The following is a 17,330-nucleotide window of genomic DNA, read 5'->3' on the forward strand; positions in this document are numbered from 1 at the left end:
TGTCTATAAATGGGCAATTTTCAAGGTTATGAGCGTGTGAAGGACAATTAGTTAGCCAAAGATGTCGCATGGGAAAACATTGACATAAAATACAGACTTACCTTTCATAATTGGAATGGGGTTTTGTGTGTGGTTTTTGCTTTTTGGGGTGGTTTTTTGTTGGTTTTTGTTACATCAAAAGTGCCTGCTTTCAGTGTCTTAAGGCTTTCCTTCCTCTTCCAGAAAATGCTGGGACAGAAGAGATGAGTACTCCCTTTACTAAGGCCTAAAACTGCCTGTTGAAAAACAATCCTGACCAGGCAATATACGAATGGCCCAAGGAAGCCAGCAAATTGATATTCAGGTTTTACATGACCTGCGACAAAAGTTTCCTGAGGTACCTGAAGGTGTTGTATCCAGATGCATGTTACAGGTCAGTGTTCTGTTAATGACTGTACGAGTAAGCAGTGTTGCTTATTTTAAGCGTTATATATGGGTGTCTCCTTTGAAAGCGGATTTCTTTCTTTCTACTTTCCTTTTTGAGTGAGACAAATATATACAGCCGATTTCTTTATGTTGCATAGCAAGCTAAGTGTTAAATTGGCCTCTCTTTTTCCATGTCTAATCAGGGGTGGCCCAAGGAAAACCAGCCTGTAAATCAGTGTGTGCATGGAGACTACCGTCTTGCCAATCAGTATGCTCGTGCCTTTTGGCCATCTCAAGAGCCAAAACTAACTGGCAAAAGGAGGAATGCAAAGCCAACTTGAGTCCAGCAGGGACAATTTAAGGCAGTGCTACAAAAATGCAGGGGGTTGTTTTTTTGGGGTGTTGGGTTTTTTGGGGTTTGGGGGGTTTTTTTGTTTGTTTGGGTTTTTTTGCTTTGAGGGTCAGGGCAGGTCCAGAAGCAACTTTGCTACCTGGTCACCATCAGGCTTCAAGGTAATTAGTGGGCCCTTGACTGCATGCAGGTTGGCCCCACCGCTTTCCACTCCCAGCTCCCTTGGCCTGCAGAGCCAGTGCTGGTGGCCTTACATACCTTCTGCAGCAGGGGGCCTGGGAGTGTAATGCAGGCACACCCAAGTTCTCTGTCTGAGTCAGCCTGAATCAGGCAGGACTAGGTGGTTGTAGCCTAGTGTCCACAGTGTTAGGCCTGAGTGGGTGTGGTGCACTGGTGTGCTTCTGCCCAGGGCTTTGGCTGCCAGATGGGCTTCCTTTGTTTTGTTGTGGCTTTGGAGTCCATGCTGCTAATCTATGGATTTCTTCTGGGCTTGGAAGTAGCAAAGCATTTTTCTCTTGTACTGCAGATAATGCTAAGGCTATGGACTGCCATATCGTCAATTTCTACCTCCAGCTGTCTGTTTTCTATACCACCACTATCAGAATACTTATATGCCCATATTTTGTATCAACTTCTGCTCTATAACATCGTATTAGTTACTTCAGCAGATTAATATGCCCATCCAAAGCCCAACATAGGGACACCTGAATGCCTAGAGTTAACAAATGCTGATAGACTTACTTAACTATGTTGCTTAAACATGTTTGCTTTGCATTTTCCGGTGATCCCAAAGCATCCATACTGATTGGATTCTTTTCATTATCTAAGGTATTCAACCTTTGAGTACTCTGGATAATAAGAGGATTGTCTGAATATTCATACTGATCAACAGTATACACAACCAGATTGGAAAAAAGATGGGTCATGAGTTCCCAGAAGCTAGCTGCCTCTGGACTATGGCTAGGACATCTGTGGTTATGATTCAACATTCTTTATATCATAATTGTTTGTCTTGCTTTTTACATGTATTTTTATTTATAAAATACATATGTGTATACTTACATATGTATACGTAGTCGCACACACATGCATACAAACACAGTGTTTGTACTGTTGGGAGTAGAAGTGTGATTGTGCCAATTTAATGTTCATATTTTCAAGACTTTATCGTGACTCTCCATTCATACTAGCGTAAGAAGCTGTGAAAAGTGCAGTTCTTTGAGAGAATTGCTTTTGATTTGCAAGAGGGCAAAATTCTGCTTGGGGCTCGTGAGGTTTCATGCTTTCCCCAACCCTTTCTTTCTAATTATTTAGCTGAAGAGGAAACTGACCCAGACTATAAATTGCCTGTATTTGTTCTCAGGATTGTACCCCGCCATTTTTATATTAGTTCTCTGTAGGACTAATCTAATTCTTATACTACAAGTACAATTTTGTTCTTCAAACATGAGAACTGCTTGTTGAGCAAGGTCAATGGACTTGACAGAGTGAATGCATCAGTAATCACCTTTTGAATGTAATTCTTGATAAATTAAAATCTAGTGCTTGGCTCTTGAGAGACTTAGCAGTCTTCATAACATTGAATTCAGTGGATTAATTTTTTTTACAAAAAAGAGCCTTATAACTGTGAAGAAAAGACACTGTACATCCCATACTTTGATGGAGATACGGGAGAAGGGTTTCGATTTTGAGGGAGTGTTTTAGGTCAGCTTTGATAAGAGGATTTTTCAAAAATTCTGTAGGATAATTAATGTTCCATATGTGCAATATTGTTACACTAGAAAGCTACCTTTTTTTGTTGTTAGCTGAGAGCTTCTAAGACTTGCCAACAAAATTCTGTCATGTTGGTGGCTCTTTGAAATTTCATGAGCTCTGGTTTCTCTGAATCAGTTCGATTCTAGCTATGCTACTCCTCTGAGATAGTGGGCTTTTTTGGGGTTGTGGTTTTTTTGTTGTTGAAAAAGAAGCCTAACATGACCGCTTTAAACCAACAAATTTAGTACTTGGGCTGGTGGTAAGGATTGGAAAGCAGAATTTGAGAGTACTTTTGCATGTGTTTGCAATACTGCTGGAATGTTGTCTGAATCCTGAGTTCTGCCTTCTTGCAGTTGAGCATAGTGGAAGGAATTTCCAATAAATGCAGTAACTATTGTTTAGGTCAGAGAAGGACGTTATTGGGTATAAAAAATGGTGCGTTCGCCTTGCCCCCACAGTACCTGATGTGCAAGCATCATGTGTCAGGGTGAAGATGTTTTTAAACCAGGAAGTATAAGATATCCCAGGAGAGAACCTGAAAGAGTTTAAGCAGTTACGCAGTTTATAATGATATTGACAAGAGTCTTTTATAACAAGAAAAGCAGGAAAACTATACAGATACTTCAGTCCTCCTCTTTGATTTTTTTTTTTTAGCCAAACACTTTCAGCTTGTTTTTAAAGGAAAGTTTATAGCATTATGTGCTTATAATAAAAAACTTAAGGATAAATAGAGTATGCAGATGTCTTGAGGTGAATAGCCCAGTGTTGAAATACCTAAACAATATCTAGTATACCAAAAACAGAGGACCACCAAAAATACAATAGGATGAAATTTAAACCTAGGGTGTAAATCTAGGGGGTAAAAAGTTTTATTGCTTTCTTGGGCTGACAGCACTGAATGTTCCTGAAAAATTTTACATCCCTCCATTCTTCCCAACAAGCCTCCTGCGTTCAGCTTTCCCCTTCTCATTTAAAGGAGTCACTGCAGCGTTCCCAGTCTGGACATTGTCCCCTTTTGTTCTTTTTTGTCTGGAGCATTCTATAACTACCTGCTCCTCAAGTCTGTGTCCTCTCCTTGCTTCCTCGTTTCCCTCCAACATTCTTATTCTTTCTTTTTTTTTCTTTCTCTTTCAGGGTGCCAACATTTTAAACTCAATTGGGACATGGGCAGAGCTAAGATGAGGGGTATTGTTTTGCTGGAATATGCTCAGTTCTGCCATCAACCGGTTCTCTGATCTATAAAGAGCTAGAAGCGGTTGAAACTCTGCCTCTGCCAGCCAGAAGATGCCAGGGGTTCCATGTGCCCCCGTTTCCCCTTTGAGTTCTCCAATTTGCTCATTGACGTCACTGAAATTTTGGAATTGATTGGATGCAGTCTTAAAAAGAAAAAAAAATTGTCCAAAGAAATGCATTCAAGCCGAATGTAAGGGCCTTGCAAGCTTGGCCTGTTCCTTTTTGGTTTGATATTTTTGGCCTTTCTGTTAATAATTTTAATTCACTTAGGTTCATGCAAACTCTGCCTTTAAGATCTTTCTAGCTTGTTTTTCTGTGGCATCCTCTCTTTTTCCCTTTTCTGGCTCCGTCTTCTCCTTTGCAACAAATATAAGGCTATTGTTCTTATCTTTTCTTACCCACTGTTCTGTCCGTGTGTGATTCCTTTCTTCACTACTAACTTCATTTGATTTCTTTGTCCTCTGGTGCTTATTCCAAACTAGAGTCGATATGCGTACCATCTATTTGACCCATTTTCATATCTCTCAAGACTTTTCTGCAACAATCCTTATATACAGCTGGCTAGTTAGCCTTTAGGGAATCCTGTTATTTAAAGGTTTTGTGGCTGGTGGTTTTTTTTTGTGGGATTTTTTTTAAGAATTCAGAACTGAATTTGGCCTGTATGAATACATAGTTTTGGTTTTGTGGGTGGAGTTTAGCCTTGTCGTCCCTCTCCCACTTCTGTTATGTCCGTCCTTTTTTCTTTTTTTTTTTTTTTTTGTCTGTAAGGTAGAGACAGTCTTGCTATGTCTGCACAACACTATGACCTCTCATCCTGGTTGAAGGATGAGAACTACTGTCTGCTAGTTTAACAAAAATAACTTGATACAAAGCATGTAGCATGGATCAATTTATCTTGCATGTGTTATTCTTTAACTGATGATGTTACTACTTGGCATATGCCATTTTTTTCCTTGATCATATGCATTCGTTCTAGTAACTGTTTCTGTGTGCTGGATGAATTTGACACCTATTTAGTTTTAATAACATCTGGGCCTCAACAGGTGCTTTTCTGGCAGAAAGTATTAACCTTTATTTCTTGGGGGTGGGGGAGGGAGTTCTGCAAGAAAAGTGATAGGCACAGAGCACAATATTAAGAAATTATGCCACTGATGCACGTTCACCCTTTTCTAAAAATCCTTATGTAGGAAACTAAATAGGGAAGATCTGAGTACAATATTACTAAACGTGGAAAAAGAGAAGAGGGATTAGCAGTCTGCTTCTGAAATGTTCTTAAAAAGCAAATTAGCTAGGTTGTGAGTTTTGTTCTAAGTCATCCTAGTACAGGTTTTATAAAGTAATTTTGTACAAATGTAAGTATTTAAAAGCTTTGCAGGCAGTGGTTTAAAATGAAAATACAAATGTCCCCTGGGTTTTCCATTGATAGTTTCATCTTGCAAAAGAGTAATCCTGCTGTATTTGTATAAACTGAATTTTTATTTCTTCTGAAGTCATGTACAACTCCTTGGGTCGGCATGTTTCTTCCCTGCATAAGATTCACTTTCCGTTTTCGGCAGGAGGTAATGCATAACTGGTATTGAAGTGTTTGGGAAAACATTTAAAATAAATGTGTTTTGATTTTTGTTTTTAAGTTATTAACCAGTAATATGCAGGTGCCCTGAATCCATTCCTTCTGTCATTCTCCCCCTCAAGCCAGAGACTTGGTCATTGCTGAAGATTGTTCTGAAATTGAGAAGGAACAGCAAAAGTATTCATCCAAGGTGTATTACACTGTGTGGTGTTAGCTTGTCAAGGTCTAAGATCTCCCTGTCGTTGCTTCAGCAGCAATGCAGACCTCTGCCCTTGGTGCCAGTGACTGAGTCGCTGTTCTCAAAATAGTAAGCTTCACATGCAAGCACCTTGTGCATGTGTAGCAGCTATGCTAGCCAACCACCTAAAGCTTTCTGTTTGATGCTACATTGTTAATTTTTCAGTGATGATTGGATGCATATATATCGAACTGTGACAGTGTTTTATCAGTAATGTCAAACTTTTATCTGTCTCTTATAGAATAACAATAATTTGGATGCCTGTTGTGCAGTTCTCTCTCAGGAGAGCACAAAGTATCTCTACGGTGAAGGAGACCTAGGTTTTTCGGATGATTCTGCGATTCCTGGACTACGAAATCACATGACATCTCTGAATTTGGATTTGCAGTCACAGAATGTGTATCACCATGGAAGAGAAGGAAGTAGAATGAATGGAAGTAGGACTCTAGCTCACAGCGTTAGTGATGGACACCTTCAAACCAGTCAGTCCAACAATGAACTGTTTCAGCAGGAACCACAGACAGCACCTGCACAGGTTCCACAAGGATTTAATGTCTTTGGGATGGCTAATACAGTTAGTACTTCTAATCCAGGGCAGCATCTTGGATTTCACCTAGGCAGCAAAGGAGTCTCTAACTTGTCTCAACAAACACCCAGATTCAACCCCATTATGGTAACTTTAGCCCCAAATATTCAGCCTGGTCGCAATACCCCTACATCTTTGCACATACATGGTGTACCTCCTCCTGTACTTAACAGTCCACAGGGAAATTCTATCTATATTAGGCCTTACATCACAGCTCCTAGTGGTACCACTCGACAGACACAGCAGCAACCAGGCTGGGCATCTCAGTTTAATCCCATGCACCCTCAGCAAGTCTACCAGCCTTCGCAGCCAAGTCCCTGGACTACTCTTCCTACATCCAGTACTACGCCACATACCTCATCGCAACACTCAACGCAGCCAAACCAGCAAGGCCACCAGACTTCTCATGTCTATATGCCTATCAGTTCTCCTACTACTCCACAAGCACCTATGATTCATTCATCTGGTGGCTCACAATCCTCTGCTCATAGCCAATACAACATTCAGAATATATCCACAGGACCCCGCAAAAACCAAATTGAAATCAAACTTGAACCACCACAAAGAAACAGTTCTTCTAAGTTGCGTTCAACTGGCCCTCGCACCTCCACTACTCCCTCTTCCCTCAACAGCCAGACATTAAGTAGAAGTCAGCCCACTGTTTACATATCGGCCAGTCCTCCAAATACTGATGAAGTGATCACGCGCGCTCAGCCCAAGGTCTACATTTCAGCAAATGCCACAACAGGAGATGATCAAGTTGTGCGGAACCAGCCCACGCTTTTCATATCGACAAATCCTGGAGTATCTACCACTTCTAGGAATATGTCTGGTCAAGTAAGCATGGGTCCTGCATTTATTCATCACCATCCACCCAAGAGTCGAGCAGTGGGCAACAGCACCACTGCAACCTCTCCTCGAGTGGTTGTTACGCAGCCTAACACAAAATATACTTTTAAAATTACAGTTTCTCCAAATAAGCCCCCTGCAGTTTCCCCAGGGGTAGTGTCCCCAACCTTTGAACCTACAAACCTTCTAAACCTTCCTGATCACTATGTTGAACCAGAGGGTATCCAGCATCTTACTGACCCTGTTTTAGCACATGTGGATAGGATCAGTGATGCACGGAAATTGAGTATGGGATCTGATGATGCTGCCTACACGCAAGGTAATATTCTTAATATAAATAGTAGAGATTTCAACCAGGTTGTCAATTCAGTATGTAGATTACAGAACAGGAAACAGTTGATAACCTTTGTGATGTTAATACAGTATCTTCAACTTTAGCATTCATGAGCATTTCCTAAATAAATAAAAGAAGCTTTATAAGCAAATCATAGCTTTCTTTTTATGGTGAAGACATGTAACTGAATACTTGGAGATAATTCTTCTGTCTGTCTTAAGTAGATATGTTACCTGTTTAATGAAGTGGAGTCATAGCATCTTCATTTTTATGTTGTTCTCAAAGAAACATCTAAGCTTGTTCAATTTGTCCTAATGATTTAAAGTTACAAGTCTACTGGCAGATTTCTGAATCGGTTGAGATACTGTTTCCATTGGATAATGTTCCCATTTTTTTCTTTCTGCGAGTGTTATTTCCGAAGCAAGAAAAGCAGACTTCAAAAGCAATTAGTGGGACAAAGTGTTGGCCTCTGTGTTTCCTAATGTGTGCCTGACAATAAAATGCTTAGTCTTGATACTTACTTCTGTTATATTATGAAATGTGAGAAGAAACACCACACCAAAGAAAGCTATTTTAAAGGATCAATAGTAACAGGAGGGTAAAACTTAAAATATGTGATATGGCAACCCAACCTGTTAATCTTCTGTTCTCATGTTTTTGCATGTTTTTATTACCAATTTGATGGTTTATTAACCCTCCTGTGGACTTTTTGTATAAAGATGTAAAAAAAAAAAGTAATTTCTCTTTGACCTCATTGGTCCTCTTTGGACTTGGCAAACAATTCAGCGTTAAAAATACTGGCTTGTTCCATGACCACTCTAAATGTTCTTCAGATTAATTTAGCCGTTTTGTTTAAGTAAGTACAGTGATGAGGATACTGGAAGCCAGGTCTGCATCTGGAGTACTATAGTAATGAAGTAAATCAAAAACTGATTATAGCTTGCGCACTACTTCTGGATGTAATTATATCTTTGAGAGAATAATCCATCCTAACTGAAGTGTCTAAAGGTTAGGTGTCAAAACCAAAAAACTAATCATCCTAGACTGTCTTTTACAATCAATGAAGAGTTAAAGAACTTTAGAAAATGATTTATCTGTAGATAAGCAGAACAAATTGCCATCCAGAAGTGGTATTCCCTTTCCTTACTCTGAAGGGAGACTTGGCTGTTGTTTTAATCCTAGAAGTCTTTAGATACCCAGAAATTAAGCAATTGAAATCTTGTCCTTAGGCTCTAAATATTTACTCTTCCAGATCACAAACTTGCTTCGCAAGCATTCTGCATTTTAGGTACTTGTTAGGGAAGGGTGTCCCTTTCTCCTGTTCTTCCCTTCTGATGGGACTGACTTCTACCAGGTCTAGCTCTTCATCTCTTGTACCCCTGGTAGCAATGGCTACTGTAACCTGACTTCCTGCATGATCTCTACAGGCTGCTGGGTATCAGCAACCAGTTTATCGAGCTGAGGCAAGCTTGCGATGCCTGTTTCTGCTATGCAGCCCAGAGTTCAAAAGCATTGACTGGCTTATACCTGCTGTGGAGCCCAGTTGTTCCTGAAGCCAAGACATAGATGCAGTGTTTAGATGAAGTGTAGATGCATGGTGTGAGCTGGTGCAGCTTTAGGGACCTTAGAGAAACATCATCCTTCTGTATCCTTCACTAGTTCATATAAAAGACACTCATGCTTCTGAAGTTCTTTACATTCAGAAGTGTTTGCTCCATTTCTGCTGCAACAAGTGCAGTATTTTTAATTTTTTGTTAATTTAATATTTGGAAAGTTGAGAAGTGTGTGATAGACTTACTTTGTATCATCTTGATAACTGGAAGTCCTAATTACTGCTTTTAAACTTGTATCTTTTACTTAGAGGTGGGTTTTTTTTCTGTTACATACTAAAAGGGATTTGAGTTACTTGATGCTTTCTGTTGTGAGGCAATGTTCTAAGCTGCTTATAATTTAGCCAGACTGTGCAAAAAAACCCTTCCATGCTAGGTGCTTGTCTCATTTTAATTTTAGCCAGAACAGATGGGTAGTTTCTCTGGCCATGATTAGAGAAAAACGTGTTTTCATCAGCTTTTCCATTTCTGCCCAGAATGCTCCTTATCTTGGCAGGGAGAACTGAAACTGGCTTGGGGTAGAAGGAATGTGGAAGGTGGAGTTGCTTTGGTGTCAAAGGAGATTTCCTTTACTTTGTTCCAGTGAAATACATTCATATGCATGGTCCAACCCAGGAGAATAGAAGGTGTGTTGGACCTATCTGCAAGTGCTGCTGCCTGCCACCTGAGAAGCTTTACTTCAGTTACAGTGTGTGCAGGCACTCTGGTCTCTTTCCATGATTAGACTTCTGTTTTTCCTCCCAAGTAAGTCACAGTGGGTAGTAGAAGGCTGCCACAGATATCTGTCTTGTTTGCTGCCAGAACTGGAGGTTATATGATGTGAAAAGGAGTAGGGTACTGCTCAGATAAAAATCAGTGTAGTTACCCTGGAATGCTAGGTTATATCCCTACCGCTGACTTTGTGATGTTGAGAAACTCACTGTCACCAGACTTTTCAGAAGTGGTTGCTAATTGCTTCTCGTTTTCCGGGATTCCAGTTTGAGATACTGCGGACTTCCTTGTGGAAATGTTGAGAGCACTCATCCACTACTGAAGTCAGTAAGAATTAATAATGCTGTGAGAAAAGTAATGCTAGGTGCATGTCCAAAAGGACAGCCAAAAGAGGATGCATTTTTATGCTATCTATTTAGTATCGGTTCCATGTGTGTCCAGGAGTATCAATTCCCATTAGTTAGCAGAGATTTCAATGTATAATATAAGTAGTTTCATTAATACGAAGTAATTACCTGAGATTTCAATATATATTTTACTTTAGTATAAAGTGTCTTCTGGACAAAAAACAGTGAAATCCTGTTAGAAACAGAAAATTCTGTACTCAAATGTTTTTGTGTTGTACACTCACTGTGCATGCAGTCATATGTTGAATAGTGAGGCTAAACAGTTATTTAATAGTTGCTCATTCTGTGTATAGCTTTCCATCTGTATAATGGGCAGGCATCCTATCAAGAAAATACAAAATTGTGTAGTAAAATCTTTAGGTTGATGTTTTCATACTAGGGAGCTTAAGTCCCTTAGTTCAATACTACTTTGCTTTTGACTGACTTTCATATTATTTTCGTTAACATGGGGAGGGGATGGTATGCATAGTTAGAGTTAATCATTGGTACCAACTATAGGTATGTATGTGGATGTACGTTTACATAGTAATTTTTGCCACTGTGTTTAATGTAAATATGTTAATTGATAAACTAGTTTAGTAACTTGACATTTTGCACAGTTCTTGCTTTGGTTTCTTGGAGCTCTTTAAAAATTTCAAAAAGAAAAAAAGCTGCAGGAAACAAATTTCTTAAAATCCTAACCAGTCCTTGTACATGTTTAAAATAAGACTTGAATGAGATGCAGCTGTGCCCCATGCTCCAAGGGGCCTTAAGCCCATTACATCATGTGATTTAAGAAAAAAAACCAGCCTTATATTTGTCTCTGTGTATCAGGCCCCACTCTTGAGTGCAACTCTTCTTAAAAAATAAAGTGAAAAGAGTATTGGAAAAGGAACACTCTTCCTAACAAATAAAGTGAAAAGAGTATTGGAAAAGGACAAAAAAAAAAAAAAACAAACAAAATCAGTGTGAACTGTTGAAATTGCGTATTAAATGTATATTAAATGACTGAATTTTGTGCAGCTTCAAATACAGATTTTGAAAATGTGCACAAACATCAGTGTGTCCTGAGAATTTCACGAACCTACTGCCACAGAGTAATTGCATTGCCAGAATTCCCCTTTCCTCCATATTTGGCAAATTAAGAAATTTCAGAAATTCATAGGTCTGCAGAATAGGGTGAAATCATTGTGTTTCTAGATTAGCTTTTTTCTTAGAAACACTTACAATAACAAAAGACACTCTAAAGCAGTAATTGTTTAAAATTCAGATTCACAGAGGCTTTGAGAAAACAATTATGCGTACATTTTCACTTACAAGTATATTCAGTACCTGTTTGAGTAGGTCTCTGGGAAAGGAGAGTTGAACTTTTGTCCTCCAGACTTTCATGCTCGCTGGAATTATAATGATTTACAGCCTTTTTGTGGAAAATGTGTGCCTTGAACGTCAAGGAAAACAGTGGCATCTGTCAGAGCATTGAAGTGTACTGTTCTTGCCAATCTGCTGAATGTGAACATGCAGAAGTTGATTGTGCGCAGTACCCTGTTTGCACATAATTAAAAAGTTGAACGTGTAATCTATTCTGGTTGTGGTACAACAATGACGAGTCAAGGAAGCAATCTTTGTACTTCTTTTGCTAAGATGATTACAGTAAATAGCTTCTTTGTAAGGATGCTTGAATGCACAAATGCAAGCCTGAGGCTTTCTGGCTTGTGCTCCAGGTTAGTCTATGTAGAGTAAACTTAGGTGTGTCTGTGCTGCCTGCATAGGTGGAATCCCCTTCCTGCAAGAAGCACAGGATTATCAAAAAGACCATTAAATGTCTCCTTGTGGACAGCGTAAACTAGATCTAGTAGCTGAATGCATTAGATTGAGATGCGCTGCGGGTTTTTTGTAACATTTTCAGTTGCTCTGATCAACACTAGAGGGAGCTGAATACTTAAATTGCTGTTTTCCATTAATAAATACTGCAGTGGGATATGGGGAGATTTTGTCTTCCCCACCTCATTTTTTTCTACAGGTGCCAAATTGGTATTTAAGCAAAATTAACAAATTCTATGTGAAAGTCACCACTTAAACCAATGTCTTGCCAGTCCCTTATCCAAGTTATTTTTAATAGTAGTTTAGTATAGCGATATCAAGTGATTCTTCTACCATAACTTTACCATAACTCAAACACACCCGTTAAAAAGTTAATGATTAAAAATCTGTTGAGATTTGAAATTGTAAAATGGTAGAGTAGCCACAAAGCTGCTAGGAAAGTAAATTGGATCATGTCTGGAAAGTGATGTGAAAATGAAGAGCATGTAATAGTGCTGTGGGCATCCATCAGTGCATTCCGCTCCCTGTGCAATTCCATAAAGACAGCTTAATTTCTAAACCACAGAAGTGGGAGAACATTGAAGTGAGCAGTTGTGGGGTTTTTCTCTATATGAGAGTAGCTTTTTAAAAAAAAAAAAAAGGTAGGGGTACAGGGCAAAGTCCTCCAGAGATGCAGTCTTGCTCATGTGTCCTGGAGATACTCTGGTAGCACTCTTCCTCGTTTACCACGTCCAGTGTACTGGTTACTCACCAGCAGCCTGCATCCATAGTTTGACAGGTCTGAAGAGTTCTGAGTCTGGTCGGTAGAGCATAGCTGTGTTGCTGCAGGTCAGGTACCGATCACCTGGGCTTCAAGGAGTTGCCTCAGCAGTAATACCAAGGCAATGAAAATAGAAGAGAATTTCTAAAAGTGGAAATGAAGTGTGGAAGGAAAAAGGGCTTGTACTCTCTCTGAAAGAGTAGAGGCAAAGTAGTCTTTGATTTCCTTTCTTTGTAGTTGCAGCTACATTTATAACTCCTGGAGTTCGTAAATGGGAAAAAGTTTCTTCAGCTGTTTCTAAAAGGCTTTTCAAGAGGGGAAGCTGTCTTTTGAGACTACTTACCTGATGATTCCAAGTCTTCAAAAAAAATCTTTATCTTGGGATTTCAGTTACTACACTTTTATTTTACATATGAGCACAGCTGCAACTTTAACTATAGTGTGACTAGTGGCTACCCCAAATAAAGGTGCCTATTTATGCTAACATCTCTAAATTGAACAAAACCAAGCAGAAGCTCAAGCAGCTCTGTCTTTTCAGTATCTTGAACACATGTGACTCAAAAGCCTAGGCTGAATCTCAGTAAGGCCATGCAGTTCTGTAACACTGTACAAAAGTAGTTTGACATGGTTCCTCCTTTTGAAGAACCTCTGGAAGACAAAATATGATGTGTGAGTGAATGAACAAGCAGGAATTGCAGCAGAGGGCAGTTCTGCTTGCCGAAGAGGTGGAGGGTTGCATCTTTTTGATGTGCTATTTTTTCCTCTGCTACTACTCAGGAAACCTAACCAACCAGATTTGAGTGTTTCTAGTGTTTTGGTACCTGAAGAAGTCGTAGTGAATTAAACACCACGTTCCAGCCAGAGTTTTGCTTAAACACTTTGTGAGGCAAATTCAATCTTATTAAAATACCTTGTTATTGCTACTTTTTTATAATTTCCACAGTGCTATAAAAGTATCCATAGTCTGCGAAACTGATCCCAGTTTATATGAATTAGTAATTTAATGGATGAACGAATGGCAGTGCAGAAGTTGAAATGATTGTTGGGGTTATTTAATGAAAATACTTTTTCATTTTTATAGAAGGTGATTATTGCTTTGAGCAGTGTTATCTGCTCAAGTGGCTATGTTTAATAGTATAACTATCTTTAATGAAATACCTATCTTTAATGAAATAATCTTAAATTGTTTGAATTTGATTGTGTCTTCTGCTACTTATGTTCTTTATAGCTTAAAAGAGCTGTGGTTTAAATGCTAACTTCATCGTTTCTAAATTAGGTCTCTTCATGCCATTTTCTTTACAAATAGTAAGCAGTGTTAGAAATTAGAAGCTGAGCTAATGGTTCTGCACCATAGTTTAGGGATAAAATGGCATACAATCCAGCCTCTGTGATAAATATAACTGATGTTTGCCAGCGGTATTGCTTATAGTACTTTCTAGTTTAGTTTCATTTGGTGTCTCCTGCTATGACAAGAACACTGGATTATGTTCCAATCCAAATAGCAATAAAAATCAATCTTGATGCTTATCTAGCATATATAGTGCTCTGTATTGCAGCCGTCTCTCTGAAATCCTCTTCATACTACCTGTTTTACAATGGTTGGGCTGAGTACAGTGCAAGGAGATGTTTGTTGTTCGTTTCTGGTAGTTATTTTTGTAGATTGGTTGGGTTCTTGAAAAAGATTTTTACAGATTACAACTAAATTTTGCATGCTCATCTGTTTCGTTGTATGACTTTCATTGTATTTGCTTGTTGTCTGTAATTGATTTGTGCTGTTTTCAAAAATACAACACTTTGTCTTATGGCAGAGATTTTCTTGTGAGGAGAATGGAAAAGCAATCTGTAGCAATGTTTTCATCTGTATTTTCCAAAAAGAATGCTAACTTTCATCTTTATCTGATGTTGCCGTGTGCAGGATAATAAAGTAGATAAAATGGGACTTTATGTATTGCAGCTTTACTGGTACACCAGAAGGCCAGGATGGAGCGACTTCAACGAGAACTTGAGATTCAAAAGAAAAAGTTGGATAAACTAAAATCAGAGGTCAATGAAATGGAGAATAATCTAACACGAAGGCGCCTGAAAAGATCGAATTCTGTTTCCCAAATTCCATCAGTAAGTTGAAATGTCTGTAGGCTATAAACCTAAACCACAAGTGTGGTCTGTCACAATAAATTAAAGGAACAGTTGCTCGTATATTGACAGTATACTAGTGACAGGCAGTATAGCTAGAATTAAACTGGTGAACAGTGTAGTTTAGAGTAAAGACTAAATATGCTTTATTTAACCACAACCTTTCAGTACACTAATTGCTTTGTGAAGTTTTGCTTTTAAAGGCAGTCACAAAAGGTTTGACCTGGTAGTCCTTCCAGATGTTCTTAAAGGCATGATCACCGAAGGTTTCAGACTACAACTTAATACTCATACTGCTTTCCACACAATGTATTTTTTGGTCTTCATGAATATACCAATCTCAAAGAAACTGATTAATGCACCACTTTTCAGTGCCAGAAGATCAGCCATTGATCTGGTGGACCATTGGCTGTGTCCTGACCACAATCTGGAGTTGTTCAGTCAGCTCTGAAGTCTGATGAGGGAGAAGAATTCAGTGGGTCTGAAAGCTTTTTGTAAGATTATGCTTGGATTAAAAGAAAGGTCATTATAAGGGAAGATTCTTTTATTTTCACTTCTGAAATAACTAAATGCTGTCTACCTATGCGTGAATGATAACCGATAATAAAATGGGAACATTTTAGTCTAACAGGCAGATTTATTTTTTCAGCTGGAAGAAATGCAACAGTTAAGAAGTTGTAACAGACAGCTGCAGATAGACATAGATTGCCTAACCAAAGAGATTGATCTTTTTCAAGCAAGAGGTACAGTATGTCTTAGTACATCAGCAACTGTAAATGTTGGGGTTTTTTTCCTTTCTTCTTTCACTGTCTGCATGTGTCAAAAGCGTCTGTGTTATAAATGATGGGTATACACACTACGTGCAAAATCATCACGTTAGTTTGAATGAAACCATGGAAGTAATTGTCTTCTAAGCCTGTTGTTTTTGTTGGCTTCATGATTTTCCTAATCCCACCATCATTCCTATCTCTTACTTGGCTCAGAAGAGAAAAACTTGTGATGCCATTTATTTAATAAATGCTGGGGGGAAAAAGTCTGGTTATTTGAGTATCAAGGAAGAGGGAGAACAAGTTTTCTGAATGATACAGCCATACATATGTGCCCATCTCTCTCTCGTCTTCCACTTCTTCCGTCTTGGATTCAGCCTTTCAAGTTAGCAAATACAAAGTACAGTTGTAACTTCCAGTGTGCTCTCCTCCTTCCACTTTCCTTGTCTGCAGGGACGCAGCTTTTGGTCATGAGGGTGAAATTGAGACAGCTGAGCCAATTCAAGAGCTGCCAACAAGAGGTCCCTCTCTCTTCCTGGTTCCCTCTCTTGCCACTTACAGTGCTCTGGCTCTGTATTAGCTTTTTGGACCCTTTGCAGAACTGGTTCTGTTCGCTAGCCAAGCAAAAAATGTTGCATTGCTGGAGAAGCTTGCTGCAGCTGATGTGAGGGAGAGGCATGGGAAGGGAGAACTGAGATAGTGAGAGGGAAGGGGCTAATGCTTTCCACTTTCAGCAGCAGCGAGCTGTTAGATCAGTTCAGTCATGAGCCATGGAAGTTCTCCTTCAGACAATGTACCTGCAGATAAAGAGAAAGTAGACAGATGTACTGAATGTAATGCTGCACTAAAAACTTGACCTTAAATAGAATATTCACATTGCATGTGATTTTTATATCTGTTTGTTACAGTAAATTGGAGCTAGGAGTTCCTTTAAGTATTAAATCTAAGCATATATAATATACTGCATAGTAGATAGCATATCTCTTTCAGTATAGTTACAATTTAGAAAAAGTCTCAGGTAAAATTTACTAATAAAATGCTGTTAAATATTTAAGTGTAGCAGAAAAAATATATTTAAGGAGTTTGGTCTGCTGGATTCTGTTTCTGACTTTATATTGCATATTTTGGGCAATAAGTTTCTTCAAGTGTATTGTTGACATCACTAATGTCTCACTCAGGTCTGTATTGACACCTTTATATAAAAGGTGATAAGTGAATAGTAGTACTGTTTCAGAATTACTGCTAAAAAAACCTGATATGCTTTCCTACCCAAGTTTATTTTTAAAACTGCTGCCCTTTCCTTGTTTTTTATTTTTAGGACCACATTTTAATCCCAGTGCTATTCATAATTTTTACGATAATATTGGATTTCTTGGTCCGGTGCCACCAAAACCCAAAGGTATTGTACTGGTAAAATTTGGATTTAATACTAATATCTGGTTTGCATCTAATAACAAGTTCTATTCTATGAATCTAGTTCAAATGTTGATAATAAAATAGATTACTTCAAAAGCATACAAACCTTGCATTTTATTTGTATTGGCAGTAAATATGCTTCTGTTTGCTCTTGTTTCCTCTCTATTCATACATTCAGGAAAGAGAAGTATATTACGTGGGGTATGTTTAAAGATGGATAATATGTTGGGAGGTAGTTTAAGTAAATCACAGAATAGTTTGGGTTGGAAGGGACCTCTAAAGGTCATCTAGTCCAACCCCCCTGCCCTGGGCAGGGACATCTTCAACTAGATCAGCTTGCTCAGAGCCCCGGCCAACCTGACCTTGAATGTCTCCAGGCATGGGGCATCCACCACCTCTCTGGG

The 17,330-nt window shown here is 38.9% G+C and overlaps 1 protein-coding gene across 2 annotated transcripts in view; it reads left to right on the forward strand.

Annotated features, from left to right (window-relative positions):
- The first annotated feature begins 221 nt into the window (after positions 1 to 221).
- The window catches only part of TAB2 (TGF-beta activated kinase 1/MAP3K7 binding protein 2), a 21,296-nt gene continuing 4,187 nt past the window's right edge, over positions 222 to 17,330 (forward strand). Inside the window, exons 1-5 of one of the 2 annotated variants that reach the window (XM_009281392.1) lie at positions 222 to 412; positions 5,795 to 7,307; positions 14,565 to 14,725; positions 15,393 to 15,486; positions 16,829 to 16,909. In XM_009281392.1, coding sequence (XP_009279667.1) covers positions 311 to 412; positions 5,795 to 7,307; positions 14,565 to 14,725; positions 15,393 to 15,486; positions 16,829 to 16,909 — 1,951 coding nt within the window. In that variant the 5' untranslated portion in view covers positions 222 to 310. Of the gene's footprint in view, positions 413 to 3,857; positions 3,936 to 5,794; positions 7,308 to 14,564; positions 14,726 to 15,392; positions 15,487 to 16,828; positions 16,910 to 17,330 lie in introns of those variants that run through there. The other variant, XM_009281393.2, reaches the window with a different exon arrangement.

Source organism: Aptenodytes forsteri, unplaced genomic scaffold (assembly GCF_000699145.1).
Source record: "Aptenodytes forsteri isolate BGI_AS27 unplaced genomic scaffold, ASM69914v1 Scaffold82, whole genome shotgun sequence".
NCBI classification, from domain to species: Eukaryota; Metazoa; Chordata; class Aves; order Sphenisciformes; family Spheniscidae; genus Aptenodytes; species Aptenodytes forsteri.